We start from the raw sequence: 27,586 nt of genomic DNA on the forward strand, positions 1-27,586 counted from the left end.
TTCAAGCTGAAGTTAAAAAAAAGAGATACAGAAGTAGCAATCATGATCTCAGAGTAAAATCAAAAATACTTCAGAAATTAAAGGTACTATAGAGAATAAAATAATATCAAAAAATTTAGGGCAAATATCTCTATTACAGGCCTCTTTTCTCAAATATATATGAGAACTGAGACAGATTTCTAAAAGTGAGTCATTCCCCAATTGATACATTGTCAAAAGATATGAAGAGGCAGTTTTCAGAGGAAATCAAAGCTATCTATAGTTATGAAAAAATGGTCTAAATCACTATTGATTAGAGAAATGCAAATTAAAACTGAGATACCATCTCACACCTAACAAATGACAAATTCTGTAAGGGATGAGGGAAAAATAGATATGCTGATTATTTGTTCATGAGTTGTGAACTGGTTCAGTCATTCAGGAGAACAATTTGGAACTATGTCCAAACTGCAAACCCTCTGATGCAGCAGTACCAATCATGTTTGTCCTCCAAAGATATCAAAGAAAAAGGAAAAAGATCTAGATACAAAAGTATTTAAACTCTTTTTGTGGCATCAAAGACTTGGAAATCAAGGGGGTGCCCATCAGTTAAGGAATGGTTGAACATGCTGTAGCATATGATTGTGATGGGGTACTGGTGTGCTATAAGAAATGTTGGAAAACATAAGAAGACCTATATGAAGTGAAGTGTGCAGAACCAGATCATTGTATACAGTGGCAGCAGTATTAAAATGATGATCAGTTGTGAAAGACTTAGTTATTCTGATCAGTACTATGATCCAAGATAATTTCAAAGTACTCATGATCAAAAATGCTATCTACCTCCAGAGAGAGAACTGATGAACTCTGATTATAGTTTATAGTATAATTTTCTCAGTTTGTTTTTTCTTGGGTTTTTTTGGTGATATGGCTATTATGGAAATATATTTTGCATAATTCACATGTATAATTGATAACGTATTGGTGGCTTTCTCATTGTGTGGAAGAGGAACTAAAGGGAGGGAGAAAATTTGGTATTCAAAAAATGTTTAAAGACGGTTAAAAATAAATGAAAAATTAAATAATTTTTCAAAGGATGAAAAATTAATGTCTCCAAGTCCATTAGGATTGAAACCACATGGCCCACCATATATTTGTTTAATTCAAAGAACACTTATTAACCTTCTTTGTGTAAGAAACACTGATAATACAAAGATTAATAATTGCATGATCCTTTTCCTAGGGAAGTTTAGATTTTGAATTTATTTTTTTAAATTCTGTTTTGCAACAAAATCATATGCTATCTAATTTTAATGACCAAGCTGGGCATTGGAGAAGAGATCATAAATTTCATCTCCTTTCTTCTTCTTTTTTTTTTTTAGTTTTTTTCCAAAGCAATGGGGTTAAGTGGCTTGCCTAAGGCCACACAGCTAGGTAGCTAAGTAATTATTAAGTGTCTGAGGCTGGATTTGAACTCAGGTACTCCTGACTCCAGGGCTGGTGCTCTATCCACTGAACCACCTAGCTGCCCCTCCTTTCTTCTTTATAAAGGGAGTGAGGTGATCATGAGAATAAAATATTGCATATACTTTCAGACAGCTGATGAGTTGATTTGTCAGTTTTGACAAATTGCTTTTTTCCCTTTTTTAAAGTCTTTGATATAAAAAACTGTTTGTTAGGGGAAAGTGGAGAAATGTATTTAGAAAGAAAAATGTTTTAAAGAACCATCAATAAATATTCAGATGGTTCTGTAATTTCAACAGTTTTGTAAGCTCCCTCCAAGATTTAGATTGTAGCTCACCCATGCCTGGCAACTATTTGTCCATTTTCTCCCATAAATTCATCACAGGAAAATTACCTAAATTGTTTTTGATTTTCCTCAGTCTCTCCTGACTTCAAGAGAGTACCAAAAGAGTACTATTATCTACTTCTCATCCCTCACTTTTTCTTCATGATGAGCCCACTTCTTCTTGAGAATATAGGATCTCAAAACTAAAATCTTTAAATGTATACAGAAAGTTAACACAAGTTATTGGGACCTGTCAGAACAATTATGCTCAGTTATGCTAAAGACTATTACCTCCGAATTATTGTCAGTAATTACTGAATCATCAATTCTTGAAGATGGGGCAACTTTTCTTTTCGTAGTACTTTTCCTAGGTTTTAAACCATATTTGAAAGGCTCTCCTTCTTTACCCTTTCCTTGAAAAATCTCTTTCCCAACTCAGTTTGGCTATTATTTTCTATGGATAGCCTTACTTAATCTTAGTTTTTAGTGATATTTCTCATTTTAAGTAATTTATGATAACTTTGTATTTACTTTGCTGGGTAGATGTATGTCTCTAGCAAAATGTGAGCTCTTGTTAAAAATGTATCAATATCTTTTGTTTATATATTAGCTAAATTTTTTCCTTTGTCCCTTCTCCTAATTCCAGATAAGTAAAAAAAAATATTTTTAAATAATAAGGAGAATGAAGAGAAAAAAGCAGTAAAAGACAAAAGACCAAAAAACTGATCAGTTCATGGGAAAAATCTGAAATTTTTCATAAATGGAGACCTTACAACTCTGCAAATGAGTGGTGGGAACTATTTTCTCATTACCCTTCTTTTTTTGTTTTTGTTTTTTGTGGGACCATGGGGTTAAGTGACTTGTACAGGGTCACATAGCTAGTAAGTATTAAGAGTCTGAGTCTGGATTTTAACTCAGATCTTCCTGACTCCAGGTCAGTGCTCTATCCACTATATCACCTAGCTGTCCCTCATCTCTCTTCTTTTGAGTCAACTTTGTTCTTTATAATTTTGTGGCATTTGTTTTTGTTGTTTTGTGACTTGTTTTTTCCATTTGCATTGTGGTAGTCATCATATATATTGTTGTTGTGGCTCTACTTATTTCATTCTACAACAATTCATGTAAATCTTTCTGTTTGTTCATTTTCATCATTACATCATCATGTAGTATTCCATTACATTTATATAACACAATTTATTTAGTCATTCCCCAATCAGGAGGCATCTACCTCATTTTCAACCACAAAAAGTATTTCTATAAATATCTTGGTGCATTTTTAACCTATCTCTATGGGGTTTATGCCTCCTAATAGAATCTCTGGGTAATTCTTTAGAGAAAAGAATTGAAAGAATTGGTTTTGTTTTTATTTCTTTGTTATTTTAGCCCCTAGTCTAGTACCTTGTACTGGGAACTCAATAATTGTTTATTGAATTATTAGCTGAATGCTTAAAAGTCCTCTTATGACATATAATTATACATATCATGCTCTAAAATAAAAATTACATTAAAATTAATGCCCCAACCTTATTTTAGTAGTTGCCTTAAATCACAAAACAAAAATATAGGGTCTGTATAAAAATAACATGATATCTCACTTTTGAAACAAGAAGTTTTTCTGATCATTGATTTTATATTCATATGAAAGGTATTTGTTTAGAAAAAATTATAAAATACTATTTTAATAGACTTGGAATTTGGGGACCTAAGTTCAAATCTTCGTTTTAACCATTACTATCGTTTTCATATTTTTATTTTTTGAGGCAATCAGAGTTAAGTGAATTGCCCAGAGTCATACAGCTACTAAGGTCTGAGGTCAGATTTAGAACTTAGATCATCTTGACCTTGAAGGGCCAGTTATTTATCCCCTGTGCTACTGAGCAACCTGAATCACGATCTTTGTGTCAATCATTTAAATTTTCTTTTTTCTTTTTTTATGTAAATAATATGGACTCCTGGAATTTTTTTCTTTTTTTTTCCAAGTATACATAAAGATAATTTTCAACATTCATTTTTTTGTAAAATTTTGAGTTTCAATTTTTCTTTCTCCTTCCCCTTTCTCCCCCTCTCAAGATAGCAAGTAATCTGATATAGGTTGTTAATCGTAATTTTCTTAGGCTAAAAATGAAATAAAAAATGTAACTTTTATAAATGAAGTTTTATTCTCTAGGATCTTACCAAGAATGCATGGGTGGATGGCATCCTTTCAGATGCCAAGCCTGATACAAATTTGGGGGGCATTTTTATACAGAAAGGACAAAGAATCATAAAATTAAATCAGGTAACCAATGAGATTTTATATAGAGGACATATAATATTTGCTTCAAATTCCTATTGATAAGAATTCCATTTAGGTTGTTTACAAATAGACACATGATTACTCTCTCCTCATCCAAGAAATCTCTTATCTTGGGGTTTGTTGACCCAGGAGAAGGAATTTATTGGTACTGTTACAAAGCTGACTAGGTAATATTGACACAGACCAAGTCAACATTTAGGATGTAGGAAACAGGCCTTAACACGGCAGATTGACATTTTTACACACAGAGAGACAACATTCAGATTTGTAATTATTAGTATCAGACTGAGAAACCAATTTTTGATCAGAAATATAAAATTAGAGACTATCAGACTTATACATTTCCCCATCTTGATCTAAATGACCTAAGTGTCATTTGTAGATCAATCAAATAAAAATTTAGGGAAATAATGGACACATTGGAGGGCAAATAACATATATTTTGGGACTTTGGTTTTCCAAGAAATATGACAGGTAAAATAAGATCTGTAACATAAAAAATGGGTATTATAATTAGAATGTCAAAGAAAAAATTTACAGAGATCCAAAGAAGGCAGTCCCCTTTTGATTTATATAGATTATATAGTTAAGAAATACTAAATATGGAGAGATTCAGGTCCATTTCTTCTGGAGTCATCAGGTACTGTTTTCTTTTTAAAGATTTTATTTATTTTGAGTTTTACAATTTTCCCCCAATCTTACTTCCCTCTCCCCACCCCCCACCCCCCACAGAAGACAATTTGCCAATCCTTACATTGTTTCAATGTTATACATTGATCCAAACTGAATGTGATGAGAGAGAGAAATCATATCCTTAAGGAAGAAACATAAAATAAAAGAGATAGCAAGATCAGACAATATCAGTTTTTTTCCTAAATTAAAGGTAATAGTCCTTGGTCTTTGTTCAAACTCCACAGTTCTTTCTCTGGATACAGATGGTATTCTCCATTGCAGACAACCCCAAATTGTCCCTGATTGTTGCACTGATGGAATGAGTCTGTCCATAAAGGCTGATCATCACCCTCATGTTACTGTTAATGTGTACAATGGTTTCCTGGTTCTTCTCATCTTGCTCAGCATCTGTTCATGCAAGTCTTTCCAGGCTTTTCTGAATTCCCATCCCTCCTGGTTTCCAATAGAACAATAGTGTTCCATGACATACATGTACCACAGTTTGCTAAGCCATTCCCCTATTGAAGGACATTTACTTGATTTCCAATTCTTTGCCACCACAAACAGGGCTGCCATGAATATTTTTGTACAAGTGATGATTTTACATCAGGTACAGTTCTTCTGTGTCTTCAGAGTCTGTTCCAAAAAATTTTCTCCAGTTCAAGTGATTTGTAGAGATCTTCTTTTCTGGTAAAAGAATTTCTTAATATAACATTTTGATCAGATCAAAACCCATATTTTCATCAATAGAAAAGAAATTTATGGAGCTTTTTCAATCATAACAATTTATTTTTTGACTTGCCCACTGTTATGTTATTATGCACTTAAAATTCAGTTACAAATAGAAACTAATTGGCATTATTATTATTTTTATTATCCCCCCATTTGAAGGATGCTATTCCACTTAACAAAATAAACTTCCATAAATGTTTTGCTACAAAAGTAAATTCACTGAAAATTGTCAGATTTATTTGTGCTTGTAACACATACATGTGATAATTATTCTAGAACATAGAAGTGTCCAGTGATTTACAAATGAAACAGTTTTAACCTTTTGCTATTTTCAAAATTATGACTCAAACATCCTTAACAAAAAAAAATTTTTCTAAAAATATTTCTAAATATACCATAGCTTAAGGGGACAGCTAAGTGGGCCAGTGGATGTAGTACCAACCCTGGAGTTGGGAGGACCTGAGTTCAAATACAGCCTCAGAAGCTTAATAATTACTTAGCTGTGTGACCTTGGGCAGGTCACTTAACTCCATTGCCTTGCAAAAACCAAATACACACACACACACACACACACACACCCATAGGTTATGCTTCTGCTGATATACTCAGTTGACTTACATTTCTTTCCTTAAAATGGTTCAAAAATTTCTTATTGTTTTACTTACATTGTCCCCTTGGCATTAAAAGGAATTCTCATAGGAACAAATAACTGATAAAAGATGCCAAGGCTTTACAATACTATCTTATCTCACTATCAGAATACAGACAACTGTAGGCCAAATGACTTAAAACTTCTATACCTGATTTTAATATTGATTTTCTGACATGATTATAGAAATTTACATAAAGGTCCAGGACATCAAAGGAAAAACATTCCTTTATTTATACATAATTTTAAATGTCAGTTTCCAAGCAAGGTCATATGGGTAACCAAATGCCTTAAACCAAACTTTAAATCTGCTAAATGAGACATTGTCCTAATTTCACATTTGGGAAACTGAGTCAGGAAGGGTTCAACCTCAGACCACACTGAAAAGCCAGCCTTTCAAACTCTTATCCCAATAAGCTTGTCTGTAATATTCAAGCGCCCTTTGGGTTTTCTGGCTTCAAAAGGCCCAACAGTATTTCCTTTGCTAATCATAACTAGTGTCAGACAGAACAAAAGGCCAATTTAATAGTCCCATAAGAGCTTAAATAGCAAACGCCAAATAATCAGAACTTCAAGTGAGTTCAGTTCACAGGGACTAAATAACAATTATAATCTTACACTAGAAACAGTAAGATATTTTCACAGAAAAATCTCAAATTATTTATTTATGTTGCATAGTGCTTTTATTTCAAACAACAAAAGATTAGGGATGTATAACCACAATTTTATAGAAACCGATTCTATAGGAACAATTTTTCTGTTAATATATTCACTTGTTATCTATGTTCAAAAAAACATGATCATTATTACACCTTTGCTTCCAGAATCTTTTTTAAAAACTGATTCTTAAACACTTGCATATATTTCTACAGATATTCTGAATTTAAGATTAACAAACAATACATAACAATAGTAATATCTAGATATCACTGAAAAATAATATTTGATTATCACAGAATTACTATTAGCCTTTTTAAGATACAAAACTACTTTTACAAAATTATACCAACAATCATCAAATCTTATATCATTCCCCTCTTTTTGAGTCAAAGGGGTTGCATAATGCCAGCTGCAGACCAAAAGAAATAAAGAGGGCCTTTTAAACTATTTCTTCAGAGGGCAGGAATGGAAATTCTTAACATATTCCTCATTTGATCAGGATATGACTACAGATATCATTACCTTATTCACCAAGGTAGTAGAAAATTGATTAATTTCATAAGTTTATTCACTTCTATGCAAATATACTTATATCAGTCTTAAAAGGAAAATGAGATTTCTCAGGAACATAATCTTATGATAATTTCAAAGCACTTGTGGAATGGAATGGCAACAAATTTAAATCAAAACAGCAAGAACTTTTCTACTTATAACTTTAAATGCTCTTAATATTAATCATATAGCTAATTGTTCCACAAATAATTACCTTGAAAAAATAGAAACTTTTCTATGACAGCTATAAGCAAATATCATAACATTATTTACAGTAAATTAGCTTAGATTTGAAAGTTTAGTAGACCTTAAACAATTTACATTAAAAAAAAAACTTTTAGGGGCAGCTAAGTGGTGCAGTGGATAGAGCATCAGCCCTGGAGACAGGAGTAACTGAGTTCAAATCTGTGTGGTCTTGGGAAAGCAACTTAACCCCATTAGCCTTGCAAAAACCTAAAAAAAAAAAAAAACTTTTACAAAAGTATTTTTCTGAGTTTTGGGTTTTTTTTCTAACAGCAATAAATATTCTGGATGTTAAAAATGGACATACATTAATGATGAACTTATAAAGTGATAGATATCTCTCATATTTAATCAGAACAATAATAAATCTTAAAATTGGAATTTATCAAACATTAATTGGAATAAAAATTTATTTTTAGGCATTATAAATTAATCCCACAAAGTTCTTCACATGCAATATATCCCAATTCCCACATAACTTCTATGTACCACCTTCCTTGAACTCAAGGGTGTTTACAAAAGGGTTGGTTTAACACAGGGAGAATATACTAAATTACTCTTATCACAAATGACAATGTTTATCAAGACCTTAAGTTTTACTCAAATACAATTTTTCTTTGGCCATATGAAATAATCCCACATAGATGGTTTATTTGAATTGCACTGACAATTTTGCTGTCTTTCACTTTAACTTATATAAGCATATTTGTTGATGAAAATGATTTGATAATTTAAATTACATAATTACTCCACATTCTGTGAAGATTTTGCCAGAATTTAACAACATTGTAAAAAGGTTACACTTTCTACTCTATTTACCCCTGTAAAATCCTCAAAGTGATCCCCAAAATCCCAGTTCAGAGATGAGGTAATTAAGGAACTAAAAGTTGATTAACTTCATCTCAAGTACCTGAAAAATGGATGGGAGCAAGAGTGTATATTATCTTAAATAATGTAAGCTACATGGTCAGTGCAGAGGAAATAATATAAATGTGTTTTTCTGTTCAAATTTCTTCTACTATATTCTCCAATAACTCAAATTAATAAATTCATGATTTTTCATATAGACAAACAACCTTAAGTCAAATTCCTTTCAAATATTTGGTTTTAAGGAGTGTCATCATTTAACCCATTCATTAACAATTAATTAAAATGACCAAAATCAAGTAATTAAAATTGTTAATGCTCACCAGACTTCCTTTTTTTAAGGTTTTTGCAAGGCAAATGGGGTTAAGTGGCTTGCCCAAGGCCACACAGCTAGGTAATTATTAAGTGTCTGAGATCAGATTTGAACCCAGGTACTCCTGAACTCCAAGGCTGGTGCTTTTATCCACTACACCACCTAGCTGCCCCTCCAGAAAATTCTTGATAAAGATTTATGACCTGGTCTAAAAATTCTTTTTTTTATGATTACAAGATTTTCTTTGTACTTAACAATGTTATGAAATTTATAAATCAAAAGTCAAAAACTTTGTTTACAATAAGCAACAATAATAAATGAGATTTAATTTTTCTTCATTCATTCTGATTGTTAATAGCTCTATTTTAAACTTCTAATAATTGACCAATATTTCTTAATATTAGACATTTGTAAACACCACAAAATCATAATCTAAATTACATATTTTTTCAATTTAAAAACCTTGCAAGTTAACCCAATATGCATATTTAGTAATGCACAGAACTCAACCTATATTTGCCTAATTTAATTGAAAAGATTAATTAAAAATTTAATTAAAAAGACTGTATAGCTTTAATATATTTCTTAATTTATGTCATCCTGTTATTTTTCCCTTCAGAACTAAATTTTGGATTAAATCAAACCCAAATCTGAATTTATAGGTCCTTAACTCCTGATATTATGTATCCTTCTCTTTAATTTTTTTTTCCTCTACAAAACAAAACAAAAAACTTTCTTCAGTTTCTAACTGAAAAACAGTTAACATCAGAATAAGATTTTCAGCTTCCATTCTTTATTCTGAAACCAACACTTGATTATTTCACGAGAACTCACCAAACTAGAATTCTTTCTTAGTAAAACATGAGTATTTCATTTCAAATCATTTCAAATCTGAGTTCCACATTCCCAGAAAAGTTTCATCACTTTTTTTAATTAAAATTTTTTTTTAATTTAAGGCAATGGGATTAAGTGACTTGCTCAAGGTCACACAGCTAGGCAATTATTAAGAGTCTGAGGCTGCATTTGAACTTAGTACTCCAGACTCCAGGGGCAGTGCTCTATCCACTACACCATCTAGGTGCCCCTACTTCTTTTTTTTTTTAATATATATTGAGCCTAGCTAAAATTGGTCTCAGAATAAAGTGAGAATACCACTTTTTCAACTGAATTTTTTATTTGGAAATTAAATATTCTCAAGAATTTTATTTGGGTTTGGGCATTTTCACAGGTTGGTTAAAAGGGCCTGTTTTGTTTACTGGCTGGGATTTTGGGTGCTCAGGGCTTCTTCCTTGATCTAAGAGAGGTACTTCTTTGGTGAAGGGTTAAAGTGCAAAGGAATTTTGTTCAAACCTTTATCATAAGTCCAGTGTCTGTGTTGTATTCAGGGGGCACTTTAGTGTGAAAGCAAGGTGGTTTTTCCCTGGGGTTCAGGGGCCTCCTTGGTTTGAGGTGTATGGCATCCTGTGTTGTAATATTTTGGGGGCTCTGACCTAGACCTCCCAAACTGCAAGAAAAACCCAGGGTCTTCTTAGTTCTCTCAGCCAGTGAAGACTAGAGAGAAGAGCTGCTGGGGGGAGCAACACAGAGAAACCTCTGATCTAAACTATTAGTAGTAGTGGTAGTAGTTTTTTTTAAACATGCAATTAAGACAGGTCAGAAAACATTTTTACAGTCAATTTTCATTTCTTTAGGTACCTCAAATGTACATTAAAATTTTAAATAGTCAATCAGTAAACAAAATATTTTAACTTGTCTATCGGGGCCGCTAGGTGGCGTAGTGAATAAAGCATCGGCCCTGAAGTCAGGAGTGCCTGGGTTCAAATCCGATCTCAGACACTTAATAATTACCTAGCTGTGTGGCCTTGGGCAAGCCACTTAACCCTGTTTGCCTTGCAAAAACCTAAAAAAACCCAAAAAAACCCTTGTCTATCACACTAAATTTTTTTTTGTTTTAACTCATATCTTTTTTTCTTTAAACCTTTAAACTATTCACAATCCACCAACAAATATCAATTACCCTATCAATTTATGTAGAGGAGTAAGATAGTTATTATAAAATTTAAAACACAGATTTTAAAATGTATTTAAGTGGATGGAGTCAAGATGGCGACAGGAGAGGATCTTCTCTTAGGTGCTCTCTTTAATATTTCCAAACTTATAAAATAAGGACTCTAATTGAATTTTCGAGAGGCAGAACCCACATTGGGATCCAGTGAGACAGTTCTCTAGCCCAAGGTAACCTGGAAAAGAGTGGAAAGGCTCCACTCCATGGGGTTAAAGGGGTGGTCTGCCAGAGTGAAGAAACTTCAGTCTCCCAGAGGCAGCCCCAGGGTACTGGGAGCTGCGGTTCACAGCAGCAGGGCAGTTTCCTGATCTACACCCTGGGGAGCACTCGGTACAACTTGGGGGGATCAGTGGGAGACCTCTGCCAGAGCAAGCGCATGAAGCCCCGCCCTCAGGGCACTCAGCCAGCAGCATGACTACAGCAGCCCAGATCCAGGAACTGTAAGCAGGCAGAGCTGGTAATCAGGAGCCCCCAGGCTTGAGTGCTGAGCCTAGGTAGGGAAGTGGAGAGAGACTGCCGAGCTCTGTCCTCTGTCCCTGGAACAGGACTCTGGGGCTCTGACCACATTCAGATGCTGATCACAGTCTAGGCCCCCCCATAGAACAGCAAGCCTCCCCCCACCTCAGCACCATGGCAGAGGGGGGTGCTTGTGGTTATTCACAGACCAGGAGTGAAGACAGAGCCTCACACATGGAGATCCTTGTGGGGGTGTCCCAATAATACTCAAAAGGTCAGGAAGCACCCCAAAACCAGGAAAACTTTCAATTCAGAATAGCAGTTAGACCATGCTATCTTCTTTAAGAGAGAATTTTTTTTACTCATTCCTTCCCACTCCCATTCTATTCTCTCTCTCCTTTTACCCTGTTCTTCCTCAAAAGTGTTGTATCTGATTCCCCTCTCCCATGATCTTCTCTCTGTTTTGTCATCTACATCCCCCCTTCGCTCCTCCATCCCCTTTCTCCCATCCCTTTCCTCTCCTTTTTCTTCTAGGGTAAGATAGATTTCTATACCTAATTGAATGTGCATATTATCTCTGAGCCACTTCCAATGAAAATGAAGGCTCATTCATTCCCCCTTCACCTTTCCTTCCACTCTATTGCAAAAATTTTTTCTTGACTCTTTTACGTGAAATATCTTATCTCATTCTACCTCTTCTTTCCCTTTCTCCCAGTACTTTCCTTTTTCTCCCCGTTAACTCCATTTTTATAAATATTATACCTTCTTATTCATCTCCCTCTTGTGCCCTATATTCCTTCAAGCTGCCCTAATAAATGAGGTTCATATGAGTTATCAATATCATCTTCCCATTCATACAGTTCAAATTACTAAGTCCCTCATAATTAGCCCTTCCCATCAATCTTCTCTATGTTTCACCTTAGTCCTGTACTTGAAGTTCAAACTTTCTGTTCAGCTCTTGTTGTTTCAACAGGAGAATTTGACAGTCCTCTATTTCATTGAATATCTATCTTTTCCCCTGAAAGAGGATGTTCATTCTTGCTGGGTTGTTGATTCTTGGTTGTAATCCAAGCTCTTTTGCCTTCTGGAATATCATATTCCAAGCCCTATGAGCCCTTAATGTAGATAGTGCTAAATTCTGCGTAATCCTAACTATAGCTCCTCAATATTTAATTTTTTTCTTTCTGGCTTTCTGGAATTCTTTGTGGAATTCTGGAATTTGGTTATAATATTCCTGGGGAGTTTTTTGAGGGGAATTCTTTCAGGAGGGGATCAATGGATTCCCTCTATTTCTGTATTACCCCCCTTCTTCTAGGATATCAGGGTAATCTTCCTGGAGAATTTCTTTTAAAATTGAAGCTTAGGCTCTTTTCCTGGTCATGACTTTCTTGTAACCCAATAATTTTTTTTTAGGTTTTTGCAAGGCAAAGGGGGTTAAGTGGTTTGCCCAAGGCCACACAGCTAGGTAATTATTAAGTGTCTGAGACTGGATTTGAACCCAGGTACTCCTGACCCCAGGGCTGGTGCTTTATCCACTAGGCCACCTAGCCACCCCTAACCCAATAATTTTTAAATTATCTCTTCTGGATCTGTTTTCCAGGTCAGTTGTTTTTTCCAATGAAATATTTCACATTTTCTCCTAGTTTTTCCATTCTTTTGGTTTTGTTTTATGGTTTCTTGACTTCTCACAAAGTCATCAGCTTCCCTTAGTTTCATTCTGCATTTGAAGGAATTATTTTCTTCAGAGAGCTTTCTTATCTTCTTTTCCTTCAGGCCAGTTATGCTGTTTAAAGTATTGTTCTCCTCACTGACCTTTTGTACTGCTTTTCCATTTGACCTAAACTGGTTTTTAACATGTTGCTTTCTTTTTTCTTTTCTTTTTTCTTGATATTTTCTTTTATTTCTCCAATTATGTTATGAAAGTTTTTCAACATTCATCCCCATGCATATATGCATGTTTTTAAGTTACATAATTTCCTTTCACCCTCCCTTCCCACCTTGCTCCCCTTAGTAGTGAATTGTCAGGTGAATGATGTACATACACATTTATGTTTAACATATTTATAGATTAGCCATTTTTGGTATGAGGAATTAAGATTAAAGGAAAAGAAAGAAAACCATTATATAGGAAAGAAATACATGAGAGAAATTTTTAAAATGTGAATGTAGATTCTGAAGGGTTTTGTGTTTTGTTTTGTTTTGTTCTGTTTTGCTTTTTTTTTTATCTCTGGATGAAGATAACATTGTCCATAGCCAGCCTCCTAGGGTTGTCCTAGCTCTCTGAACTGCTGAGAGGAGCTGCATTATCAAGGATGATCAACTCACAATGTTGTTGTTAATAACATAGGATTTTTTTTTGTTATTTTTTTATATCTCCCTCACCAAGCTGCAGTCTTGGTTTTCATGATTTTCCTTCATGGCTCTTATTTCTCTAAGAGAGAAATCTAAAGATAATAAGCCATAGATTGTTGGGAGCCAGGGTCTCTAAGCTGTTTGACACAGTTGCGGCAAGAAGACTCAAGGCAGTCACATTGCCTGATGGAACAACATTTCCTTCTTCAATATATACATACATATATATATATATATATATATATATATATATATATATGTATATATATGGATTCCATGTATACCCATATTTATAGGTCTATTATTGATTGTAAAACTTACTCATCCTAATAGAGAAATGACTATAAAGGAAGGACAGACTGTGAACTCTGTCCAAATTTAACAGGACTGCCTCTCCCTGAGACATACAAAAGGCTTCAACATTATGAAATCTTTGGAAGATACAGCACTGGGAGTTCCAGGGAGATGTCAGAATATGTACAGGGAAACCAGATACAAGATGGGTCAGATAGAATTCCAGGGAAATTAACAGTTTTTCCCCCCTTATCATACACAGGAATGTCTGATAAAAATGGTGAGAGAATAGTTAGTATAGGTAACCAATATGTGAACTCTAACAGCCTTAGTTTATTGGGAAAGAATAAAAAGTCATAGAAACCATAGCGTCGACCAACAAGGGCTGAAAGGAAAATTATTGAAGGAGTCAATGGACAGGTGGACAAACATAACTACCCTCACTATAGGTTGTCAAGGGAGCATATCGAAAAACATTACATATGCGGTACAAAAACATAGCATTCCATTAAACAAATTATATCAAAGATTATTATAAGGAAAGTTCTGTTTAATCAATAACTTTACTATGCAGCAACAAACTAGGCAACAGGCAAGGTTGAGGTCATCACGGTCTGAGCAGGGACAAGAAAATTAACTACATGATTGATAATCACACTTGTAACCACTACATGATCAAACTTGTAAGCATATGAACTATATGATTAATGATGAAAATTGTACACTTTTGTAACCAAGGAGATGATTTTTAGTTTGCTTGTTTCATATGATTCTAAGACTATAAAAATAAATCTAAGCAGCTGACAGTCAACCTGCTCCTGCCTTTACCCACTTGTTGACTCAACTCATTACACCAACTCTATCCCTCCTGTCAGGTTCCAAGGACCCCCCCCACACACACACAATAGATGACCAAAATTAGGAATCACTCAGTTAGGAAACTCTCTTCTCCCAGTTATAAAGGGGTAGGAGACATCAGCCTTTCACTCGCTGCTTACTGGCAACTTTTGGGAAAGAGGGTGAGTGAGAGAGAGGGGGGTGGGGAAGAGAGAATCCCTGGTGGTTAGTCAGACCAGATTTAAGAAAGTTAGTAAGAGAAAGATAGAACCTTTTTCTCCCCCCCCCCCCAAAAAAAACACAATTTCAGGAAAATCTGTTCTGTAGCACCAAATCATGAGCTTTTGGGAAAGAAAAAGATCTAGTTTGAAAAGGGACACTGAAAAGGAAAGTTAGATAAATAAGAACACAGAGACATGACATTGAGCCTGACCAGGCAGAGATAGATGAGGCTTCACTCTGCACTGCACAGAACACACAATTTAAAACAAACACCTATAAAACAGATAAAATAAGTCAGAGCACCTCAGGAAACCCACCTTGCTCTTACACTAAAGGGTCCCCTAAACACAACACAGATCCCAAGATATGACAAAGGGGCAGGACAAAATTCTTTTACACTTTAATAAACAAAAGTGTCAGAAATTTAAGCATTAGACTCCTTCACCAAAGAAGTGCATCAATTAGCCCCGAGTACCCAAAATCATCATCATCGTCATCATCATCATCATTATTTCACCAAAATAATGTGAAAATGTCTAAACCCAGACAAAATCCTAAAGAATATTTAATTTCCAAATAAAAGAATTCAGTTGAAAAAGTGACATATCTTATTCCAAGGACAAAAACTGTCCCAGCTTTTTCTTTAGGGATCCCATACCCAGCATTGCTAAAAGGTAGTCTATCCCATTTCTAATTCAAAATTGTCTAAACCCTCATCTGTCAACTTAAAACACTGTTTTGGAATAGAGCTGAGATTTTAAAAGTTACAGAGCTCTTTTCTCCCAAGGAACTCATTTGACAACAGATCAAGAACCTGTTTAACATATCTCTTTCCTTCCAAGGAGGACATCTATTCTAAACAGAGGCCCTGTCTCTTCTCAAATTCCTGTCTGAGTCATGACACTATGATTGGGTTTTGTTTTTGTTTTTACAAGGCAATGGGGTTAAGTGACTTGCCCAAGATCACACAGTAAGGTAATTATTAAGTGTCTGAAATTCAATTTGAACTCAGGTCCTCCTTACTCCAGGGCCAGTGCTCCAGCAGCATTATTGTTAATCATTATTTTCTTAGGCTAAAAAAGAAATAACAAAAGTTTGTTTTATAAATGAAATTTTATTCTCTAGAATCTTACCAAGAATCCATGAGTGGATAACATCCTTTCAGATGCCAACCCAGATACAAAATTTTAGGGGGCATTTTATACCAAAAGGACAAAGAATCATAAAACTAAGTCAAGTAACCAATGAGATTTCATATAGATGACATAGTTCTACATTATGATCCTTGTATAACTCATAATATTTAATTCATATTTCTATTGATAAAAATATCACTTAGACTGGAGAGGAAATGCCTACAAATAGACAGAAGATTGCTTTCTCTCTCCTCATCCATGATGTCTCTTATCTTGTGGTTTGTTGACCCAGATGGAAGAATTTATTGGTACTATTACAAAGCTGACCCAGCAATACTGACACAGGCCAAATCAACATTTAGATGCAAGATACAGGTCTTGACATGGCAGATTGACATTTTTATACACAGAGAAAACATTCACATCAAGTATCAAGAACAGGTTGGGGAACCAATTTTTGATCAAGAATATAGAATTAAAGTGTATCAGACAAGGTTATACATATACAATCATGTTAAATTTCTGTATTATCCTTTGACTTTTCTGAAACTCAATCTTCTTATTTGTAAAATGGGAACAAGAATACATACTTTCACTTATAGATATAAGAAAGCATTTTTGTAAAGGGTAAAGTAGAAATAAAATAGAAATGTAATCTTTTCTATTCCTTGTGCTAAGAAGAATACAAGCTCAATGTGGAAAAGCCTTGTCTTAGGAAGTTCTATCAGAATGTGAGCTAATATGACCCGAATTGCATTTTCCTTTCCTTTATTATTTTATAAATATTTCTTGATTAAATGACTAACAAATATGTTCAGTGCAATGAGCAATAGAACAGAATGCAAGGACTGGGTTACTCCCTCATCTAAAGAAGGAGATTCAAGGCAGGGATTTGGCGCTAGTAACTCTATGGCATGGATTGCCCTGAAAGGATCCAATCAGTATTCAAGGGCTGAAACTTTCCAGAAAGCTGTCCTTTATCAGGAGGAATATGTCATCTTTCAAGGAAAAATCCTTGAGCACTTCCTATAAAGTGACTCAGAGCTATTATTATAGAGAGAGGAGCGGTAGAGACAAGTATCAAGTAACCACCTCCTATTCTTCCCTGCAGCTTCAGCCTGGAGTACACATTCTTATTAGCCTAGGGATAACTAGCTCTGGATCTTCCTCTTTTTTTCTTTTTTCTTAGAAAAAAAATTTTATTTGTTTTTGCAAGGCAATGGGTTAAGTGGCTTGCCCAAGGTCACATAGCTAGGTAATTATTAAGTACCTGAGGCCATATTTGAACTTGGGCCCTCCAGCCTCTATCTATCTATTGCACCAGTTAGCTATCCCCTCAAGGTCTCTTTGGCTAATATTGTTTCCACGCTTTAGCCCAAAAGAATGAGATCAAAGGAATGGCAAGGGCAAGCAGATCTGAGGAAATTTAGCTGCAACTTTTTTTTTTTGGTCTTTGCAGAGTAATGGGGTTAAGTGACTTGCCCAAGGTCATCTAGCTAAGTATTAAGTGTCTGAGGTCAAATTTGAACTCAGCTACTCCTGACTCCAGGGCTGGTGTTTTATTCATTGCACCACCTAGCTGCCCCTGGCTACAACTATTCTTAATTAGCTAGGCCATTGACTGGTTGCAAATCATTTCCCTGTAGGCTTCATTTTTTTCTACATTTGTAGCAGGCAAATGCTATGTGTGTGTGGGAAAAATTGTCACTTTTCATCCCTGAGGTTGGATCTACTCAGGACCCATCTCCTAAGATAAGTGGAAAGGGAAAACAAACAAACAGGGGATGGGAATATGGAGCCCATGGGTGCTAGAATTCAGGTCTTTTTCAGAAACATTCCCTGTTTCACCTCCAGGGTAATTACATTAGGCTATTGATTCAGCATTCTGACAGGTTACATGGAGAAATCATTCTCCCTTACCCTTGCAAAATAACTTTCTTTTTTTTGGAAGCAAATAGGATTACGTGACTTGCCCCTATTACCATCTTTGTGTAAATCACTTAATTTTTCTATTTTAATGTATTAATAGAGTCTCTAGAATTTTTTTCTTTTTTTTTTCCAGGCAGAGCTAGTAACTGAGGTCTGATTTGAATTCAGGTCTTCCTGACTCCAGGACTTGTGCTCTATCCACCACACCATCTAGATGCCCCATGAGAGAAGCCAGGATGATATAGTGAAAGGTTCATTGGATTTGAAGGCTCTGCCATATACTACTTAGTGGGCCATTGCAGACACTATGGTGCTTCTCTTTCCCAAACTATATGATGAGAATGTTCCCTTCCAATGCTAAAGGTTCTTCTTTGGAGATCTCCAAGCTTCTGTAATATTTTTTTTCTCAGCTACAGTCCATCCCTGATACCATAGGTTTTTGTACTTGAGGCAATGTTACCATCAGACCATCTCAGGGAGAATCAGATGGTAATGGGAATGTAGCTTGTAACTGGCCAGGAAGTGGAGACTGCGCTGCTTTTTTCTCAGCTACAATCCATCCCTGATATCATAGGTTTTTGTATTTGAAGCAATGTTACCATCAGACCATCTCAGGGAGAATCAGATGGTAATTTTCTTGCTGGTATCATGCCAGACTGGGGCACAGTGACATGTTCCAGTTACTCATTCCACTGTTTATGTCATCCCTATGCTCCAGCCTCCTCTGCAGCTTGGAAGACCAACTTTCCTGCTGCTTTTCTGAATTTTCATCAGCATTTTAAAAGCCGGGAGGGGTAGGAGAGACAAGGATGAAGTGATTTTCCAGAGTAGGGAACTAACTAGTTCCATTTGCCCAGCCTCTCCACACATACCTCAGCCCCATCCAGATGTTATTTCAATTGTCCTTTAGAGGTAGCCAAGAAGAACAGAGAATGAAGTCAAAATATATAGTCTCAAAGCAGACAGGCTGATCAGGGATCAGTTAAAAAAATCATACTTTAGGCTCCAGATGTAGCCAGAAGTTTGCCTGACCAGGTGTGACTGGAAGGAAGACAGAGATTTACAACAGGTTTCAGTTACCCAGAGACAAGGAATTAGTATTGTATAGCTGATGATATATCTCCTGCAAGTTCAAGCAGCAGGTCTGAGTGTGTATGTGTGTGTGTGTGTGTATGTATATGTGTGTGTTTGTGTGTTGAGTCCTACAGGAAAAACTGCCAGAGGAACTAGCAGTCTATCATTTCTCTCGCCTCTCCTGAAGTCCCCAGTCATTCTCTATCTGCTAGCCACCAGTAAATGATTAGCATGTCTCTCTTCAGACAGAGCTAGCTGCTTCTGACTGCTCCTGGCAATGCCTCTCAAGTAGCCTGCTGAGAAACCAGCCTTCCCTTGGACTGATTCTGCTCACTTCATCCCAAGGTTTGCCGCCTTTGCTGGCAATTTGAAATTCCCCTCCCATCTGGGTGGAGAGAAGCAGCTTATTTGCCTGGTACCAGAGAAGAAGACACTTCCAAGAAACACAACTGGGCTCGGAAAGATCTTCAATGGGTGATAAAAAAAGGGGAATGTTGCTTGTGACTGGCCAGGAAGTGGAGGCTGCTCTGCTTTTTTCTCAGCTACAGTTCATCCCTGATATCATAGGCAAGGTTTTTGTGTTTTTTTGGGATCCTAGTCATCGACCAAGGACTCTTCAATCCATGGAATTAGAGTTCATCCCTTGCACAAAGCAGGCTGCAGAAGAAAATGAGTAGAGCTGTCTGAGGAGAATCTGCTTTGAGGAAGAAAAGCCTACTAACCCTGCCTTCCAACTTCCACCCTAAGCCCCAAGCCATCCCAGCTCCCCTAGGGAACATCCTCTCCTTCTCTGGCCAGTTTCCCGTGGGAGCCTCTTTCCACCTTATTTCATGGTAAGAACTGATTGATTTCTTTATTCTCTGCCTTAATGGAGATTTGGTGCCAAAGCCCACTTGTGCTCAGAGCCACCATGGCGGGTAGGGGGGAGTGAGAGCTGCCATATACCTTTTGGGAATTCTAATTGCTTTCTAGGGGAGGTGAGAAGTTTAGTGGGTGAACCTTTCTCTGTTGTGCCCACAGCATCCGGTCTGACCTTCCTCTCCACTCTCACAACTGGAACCTGACAATTCCCACACCATTCCAAGGGAAGCTGCTGTAGGTATATCAGAATTCCTTCTCTCAGTTAACCACTTAGCTCTTTCTCCTATGGGATCAGTTCCTAACAGAAGGTAAATAAGAAACCTCTAGATAAAAACAAATTGGCCTTGCTGTCAGATTTATCTCAAGACACTGTGAGATGTGGTGACATTTTCACTCTTCTTCCTGCCTCTTGTGGAGTACTGGCCTGGCCTGGGCTCCCTGTGCACTTCTTGACCACCATCTTGCCTTCCTAGATTCCTGATTTGCCAACAAGCCTAATCTCTGGTCCTTACCTGCAGCGGGCTTGTGTAATACTGACCCTGCTCTTCTGTTGTTCATGATTCTGGTGTGATACTGTGCTATGGAGCTGAGTCATTTCCTAAATGCCACCAACAATGCCTCCTTGGAAGAACCAGGGGACACCAATGGCATTGTTATTACTTTCTTCCTGGGATGTGTCCTGGCCTTGATGTGTCTAGTGGGCACTGTAGGCAACATCTATACCTTGGTGGTCATAAATTCTTCCATGAAACTAGGAGGATCCATGTACATTTATATTGTTAATCTGGCCCTGGCAGACCTCCTGTATCTGTCTACTATACCCTTTGTGGTCTGTACCTATTTTGCCAGGGATTGGTACTTTGGGGACATAGGTTGTAGGACCCTTTTCAGTCTAGACTTCCTCACCATGCATGCCAGCATCTTCATCCTCACTGTCATGAGCACTGAGAGATACTTGGCTGTGGTAAAACCCTTGGACACCATCAGCCGATCTAGGAACTACAGAAGAATGGTCACTGGCATCGTGTGGCTGGTATCCTTCCTCTTAACTCTGCCTACTATGATCCTCATAGATCTTCGCACAAGCCACAGGAATGGGGTGACCAAGCACATGTGCCACCCAACTTGGCAACTGGGGGCCTATAAGGTCTACCTCACCATCCTCTTTCACACCTGTATCCTGGCCCCTGGACTGGCCATCTGCTATCTGTATGGCAGGCTGGCTAGGACCTACTGGCAATCTCAAACAACCATTGTCTTTACTGCTGAGAGAACCAAGAGGTACCCCAGAGAAAAGGTCCTTTATATGATCTTCAGCATTGTCCTCACATACTGGATTTGCTTCATCCCCTTTTGGCTTTGGCAGCTGCTGAGCATCTATGACCAGCAGCCAGGGAGTAGTGCTGGCAACACTGGCGTCTATATCAATTTCATTGTCACTTGTCTGGCCTATGGAAATAGCTGCATCAACCCTTTCCTCTATACTCTGCTCTCTAAAAACTACAAGGAATATCTCCAGAGCCACCAGAAGAATGATATCTGTTTGTCCAAACTCAGGAATAAGAGGTGTCAACTATCTGGGAGCCTTGGGCAAACAGAGACCATGGCCATTGTCCAGATCAAGGGAACACTCTGCCAGGCCAGCTCTGTATGAAAGGTGAGTTGTTTCATGAGAAGGCTCTGTGGGAGATTAAAAAAAACAAACAAACCACTTTGTCTTAGCCCTCCCCAACCTAACTGGGAAGAAGTATGATGCAGTGGAAAGAATACTGATGTAGAAAACAAGAAAGTCACTCTCATTTGGACATTGACTATTTGGTTGACAAATCATCTACCACCTCTGGACCTCATTTCCCTTGTAACTACAATAAGAGAAAAAAAGTAGAATAAAAGCTTGGACTAAATTAATTCTAAGGATCCTTTCAGCTTTAACATTCTACAATTCTGAGAAGAGTCATACCCTATATTATACTGTTGAGATTTATCCTGTTATAAATATATATAAATAATATAAGTCTATGACTATTTTCAGCAACACAGTAATCCAAGACAATTCCAAAGAACCATTGATGAAAACTGCTATCTGGATCCAGAGTAAGAACTAATGTCTGAATACAGACGGAAGCATACTATTTTTCACTTCCTTCCTTCCTTCCCTCCTTCCCTCCCCCTTTCTCTTTCTCTTTCTCTCTCTCTCTCTCTCTTTCTCTCTCTCTCTCTCTCTCTCTCTCTCTCTCTCTCTCTCTCTCTCTCTTTTTCTTTCTTTCTCTTTTTCTTCACGTTCTCTTGCACAAAATGGCTAATACAGATATCTTTTCATGATTGTATATGCATAACCCAAATCAGATTACTTAACATCTCAGGGAGGAGGGAGGGGAGAGAGGAAGAGAATTTGTAACTCAAAACTTCTTTTTAAAAAGAATGTTAAAAATTGGTTTTACATGTAATTGGAGAAAATAAAATGAAAGCAATAATGTTCAAACTCCAGGCCAGTTAAACTTTTAAACTTGAAAGTTCAAACATATTCTTGAATTATAGGACAGTTTGAAGAAACCAGATATCATTGGGATTCAAGAACTCATTATCAATTGTGAGCAGAAATTATAGTAGTTTTGTTGTATGAGTGTATGATAGGGGAGGGAGCAGGGTGAAGCTGTCCCCTAAAAGCTTTATTTTCTTGATATTTTATAGTTCAAAAACTTCATAATACTGAAAAAGTATTTTATGCATATTTATACACACACTTATTCACACATAGACACACACATTCCCCTTTCCTCCAAAGTAGTATAATGAAATAGAGGATAATATTTTCTACTTATCAAAATTAGGTAAGATAATAAGTTTAATAATAATAATAGTAATAATTCCAGTCTTGGGGATGCTACCAATGTTTAGTTACTCATTGTCTTTTGTTTTTTGTATTGTTACTTTTTTTGTGTTTGTATGGAGGGGCCAATGGGGTGACTTGCATGTAAAGTGACATTACATGTAAAAGATCACATAGCTAGTAAGTGTTAAGTGTTTGAGGTTAGACTTGAACTCAGGTCCTACTGATTCCAGCACATGTGCTCCATTCATTGCACCACCTAGCTTTCTCCCTCATTATCTTTTGCTTGGGCTATTGCAGTGATCTCCAGACTGGTTGTACTATCTCTCTCCAATGCTTCTCTAATCTGTACTTCATACAACTGCCCAAAACTTCTCCTTAATTCACAGATATGAATGTATTATTTTTTTCTTCCAAAATCTTCAACAGCTCCCTATTGATTGTACAAAATAAGCCTAGCATTCAACTGTCTGACTTGTTTGCATATGGTTGTTACATGTTGCCTCTCTCATTAGACTGTAAGCTCCTCCAGAGCAGGGATTGTCTTTTGCCTTTTTTTGTGTCCACAGCTCTTTATCAATGCCAGACCCATAGTAGGCATTTAATAAAATCTACCTTGACTGACTGATCCTCCACAATATGAATGTATTCCAGACTCTTTTTCATCCTCCTTTCCACATGCAACTGTTGGTATTCTAGTCCTTCTATGGCTGACTCTACTTCTGTGTATTTGTACAGGGTGTCCCTATTACATCTGTATTTGTTGAAATCTTTCTCTATGTTCTAGTCCAAGCCCAAGTAACAAGCCCAGGTTCTCTTACATGAAACCTTCAGAGATCTACTCTACCCTTACCTCCTTTCCACCCAACTGGAAAGTGATTTCTCCACCCTCAGTTTTTCTCAGTGCATTGTGCTTCTTGCCTTCTGGCTTGCTTTCAGGTTTCTTTATTTATAGTTCATACCTCCCCATTAGACTGTATGGTTCTCAATAGCAAAAAAATAAGCCATTTTCCCTCTTCACCTAGCACAGTGTCTGACTTAGATTTTGTAGATTTAAAATAAATTTCCCTTGGGTTTTTTGGTTGGGTCCATCTTCTTTTACTATCATTTGATCCTATTTGAAAGATTCAAGTGAAAAAAAAAAGAAGGCATAATATAGAATATATATGGATTCTTAGCACTTATGCTGAGTGCTTCTGAGGGAAGTGGGGAATTCAAAAATATATCTTAGAGGAGGTGTTATGGTGCAGTAGAAAGATATATTCAGAATAGACTCACATCTCACACACTATATCAAAATAAGATCAAAATGTGTACAGGATTTAGACATAAAGGGTGATACCATAGGCCATTTAGGAGAATAAGAAATAGTCTATCTATTAAGCCTATGGAGAAAAAGAAGTTTATGATCAAAGAAAAAACAGAGAGCATTATAAATTGCAAAATGGATGATTTTTAAGTACATTAAATTAGAAAGGTTTTGCACAAACAAAACCAATGCAGTCAATATTAGAAGGAATGCAGCAAGTCAGGAAACAATTTTCACAGCTAGTATTTCTGACAAAGGACTCATTTCTAAAATTATATGGAGGACTGAGTCCAATTTATAAGAATGCAAGTCATTTCCCAATTGATAAATGGTCTAAATTTATGAACAGACAGTTTTCAGATGATGGAATTTAAACTATATGAAAAAATGTTCTGATTCATTATTGATTAGAGAAATGCAAATGAAAACAACTCTGAGGTACTACCTCACTCCTATCAGATTGACTAAAATAAAAAAGGAAAATGATCAATATTGGGGAGGATATGGGGAAACTGGGACATTAAAGCACTGTTGCTAAAACTGTGAACTGATCCAACCATTCTAGAGAGCAATTTAGAACTATGCCCAAAATGCAATAAAACTGATCATACCCTTTGATCCAGTTACTAGGTCTATATCCCAAAGAGATTATTTAAAAAAGGAAAAGATTCACATGTACAAAAGTATTTATAACAATTTTTTTTGTATTGACAAAGAATGGGAAATTGAGGGAATCAGTTTCTTGGCTAAACAATTTATGGTATAAGAATGTTATGGAATACTATTGTTCTATATAAAATCATGTACAGAAATCATGAGTGACCAGACTTTAGAAAAGCATGGAAAGATTTTTATGAATCAATGCTGAGTGATGTAAGCAGAACCAGGAGGACACTGTCTGTACACACTGATGGCAATATTATGAGATGGACCAACTATGATAGATGCAACTGTCTCAGCAATCAAAGACATTCTTGAGAGACCTGTTATGGAAAATGACATTCATATCCAGGAAAAGCCAAAACAAAACTATGGAATCTGAATGCAGGGAAAAGTATACTATGTTCATTTCTTTAAATTCTTTTGTTTTTCTTTCTTTCTCATGTTCCCCCCCCCATTCTAATTTCTCTTTCACAACCTGACTAATATGGAAATATGTTAAGCATGATTGTACATGTACATTTTTTACCAGTTTGTTCACTGCCTTGGGGAGGGAGAAGGGAAAGGAGGGTGGTAGAAAAATGTGGAACTCATAAGCTTGCAAATTTATGAATACTGAAAACTACCTTTGCATGTAACTGAAAATAAAATAAGGTGGGGGAAAAAAAAGAAAGATCTACTCAAATATAGATCTCAGAGGAGGTGATGTGATAATTAATCTGGGATCAGAGGACCCAGTATCCCATCTTGAATGTTTATAACCTCCATGACTCTGGATGAGTCATTGAACCACCATGGGTCTCAGTTTCCTCATAAAATAAGAAGGCTATACCAGATTGTTGCAAAGGTCCCTTCCAGCTCAAGATCCAGTATCCTCTATCAGAAACAATCTCCATTTCCCTGATGTTTAAGGCTGAAATAGGGAAATAAGATATCCTTACAAACATAGCAACCAGATTAATTCTTCCCATTCTTTCAGGAGACAGAAGGGGAAGAAGTTGTGTTTAATTGATAGCTGTGGCCAGGGCCTTATCTAGGAAGTATAAAGAGATTTTACGGGGTAAGGATGATGGCAAAATTAACAATGTGAAATCAGTTTATTGTGACAATCTAGGGCAACTGTAAAGGAAAAAGATATCATAAAAGGGCAACCTGAGGAGGGGGTGTTTGTGAGTGGCTGGGTGTGGGAAATGGAGGGGATTGTAGAAGATAGGAGGCACAATCCTGACCTCTTTACCTTGGAAGTAGGGAGCTAATGATAATATTAATTGATATTTGTAGAGGCCTTAAGATTTGCAAAATATTTTATGTGTATTCTCTTATTTGAGGATAACAACATTATTAGACTCAAACCACAGGTCATGAGCCTAGTGCCTGGAACATGGTAAGGATTCTATGATAAATGCTCATTGACTGACTGAATAAATGAATTAATGGAGGTGTCATGATTGATAAACTTTTCCCCTGCAGAAATAGCTACAGTTATCTTTTTTTTTGCAGTTATCTTTAATCATCTCTTTTAACTATGCAATATGAAATTTTCTTCTCTGACTCAAAGGTACCGAGACTCAGACTGAAATGATCTCTGTCCTTTAACCTCTGTTTTTGGACTCTTCTGTGAATTGCCTTGTCTTCTACATCCATCTCTAGATCTCTCAGTTCAAGTGTTCCTCTGTCACATACCTCTGTGATTGTGGGCCAATATTGGAGGGCAGGACTCTAGGTTGCAGTGACATATACTTCTTCCCTGGTAGTCGCTATGCCAAACATAATGATGAAGGGAAAAGATGTTGGGGTGGGTCTAGTCTAGAGTTTGAGGATGTGAATGAATTCACTTAAAAAATCCATTCTTGACTCAGAAACATTTAGGGAAAAAAGTTATTTTGTTTAGGTAACAAAGTAAAGGGATTAATGGAGATTTAGCAAAATAAGGGCAGTTACAAGAGTGCTGGTTAGCATCATTAAAGAAAGAAATTAGTGGGCTGAATCAGCAGCAGCCAAAAGGGGATAAGTATTATAAAGAGAAAACAGCATAAAGAGAGAAATTAAGGACAGTTACAATGTTGTTGCAATTGGGCTAGATTTTTTTTTTTTTTTTAGGTTTTTGCGAGGCAAATGGGGTTAAGTGGCTTGCCCAAGGCCACACAACTAGGTAATTTATTAAGTGCCTGAGAGGCTGGATTTGAACCCAGGTACTCCTGACTCCAGGGCCAGTGCTCTATCCACTACACCACCTAGCCGCCCTAGGCTAGATTTCTTAAGAAAACTACTGTGGTTTATTAAGTAAGTAGCCAAACTAAGAGAAAAGTTAGGATGGTTGCAAGGGCTTTGCAACTGGGCTGTTAACAACCACCTGAAGGAGATAAGGCCAGGGTTTATATAGGGAATGTGCTGGGAAAGGGATAAGGGAGGAGGAATGCTTAACACTAAGGGGTCAAGTAGTTTCTGCAAGATCCACATTAGAATTTGAGTGTGGGAGGTTTTAAGGAATTTCAGTAGCTCTGAATATTGGGATGAATATAGGATGGGAGAAGATGCAAAGGGCAGCAATCTATTGTTTTGTTGATAAGGGCTTGACTTTTGCCTGGGGGCAGAGATTTACCAAGTCCTTGCCAGGCAATAAGGCACTCACTGAGATTCAGTGATCTCATTAATAGATCTTCATGTTCCCTATATAAAATTATAATATGATTATGTGTAAATAGTCCTATGTCAATTTTGATGTTTTACATGTAAATGTTTGTGTACCTCATTTACTTTACTAAGGTTGCAATTATTATTATTATTTTTACTGGTGGGATAGAATGAA

The 27,586-nt window shown here is 36.5% G+C and overlaps 1 protein-coding gene and 1 long non-coding RNA gene across 2 annotated transcripts in view; both read left to right on the forward strand.

Annotated features, from left to right (window-relative positions):
• LOC141499707 (uncharacterized) overlaps positions 1-27,586 on the forward strand; it is a 98,440-nt gene that overhangs the window by 13,993 nt on the left and 56,861 nt on the right. The gene's annotated exons all lie outside the window — the stretch shown is intronic.
• UTS2R (urotensin 2 receptor) lies at positions 18,938-21,870 on the forward strand. Its single transcript, XM_074203159.1, has 2 exons — positions 18,938-19,950; positions 20,138-21,870. Exon 2 carries the CDS (start codon positions 20,559-20,561, stop codon positions 21,630-21,632), a length of 1,074 nt encoding a protein of 357 aa, XP_074059260.1. The 5' UTR covers positions 18,938-19,950; positions 20,138-20,558; the 3' UTR covers positions 21,633-21,870.

Source organism: Macrotis lagotis, chromosome X, assembly GCF_037893015.1.
Source record: "Macrotis lagotis isolate mMagLag1 chromosome X, bilby.v1.9.chrom.fasta, whole genome shotgun sequence".
In the NCBI taxonomy this organism is placed as follows: Eukaryota; Metazoa; Chordata; class Mammalia; order Peramelemorphia; family Peramelidae; genus Macrotis; species Macrotis lagotis.

What these genes read in the sequence shown, in the direction of transcription:
- UTS2R (XM_074203159.1), top strand. Translation starts at nt 20,559, where the DNA reads ATGGAGCTGAGTCATTTCCTAAATGCCACCAACAATGCCTCCTTGGAA.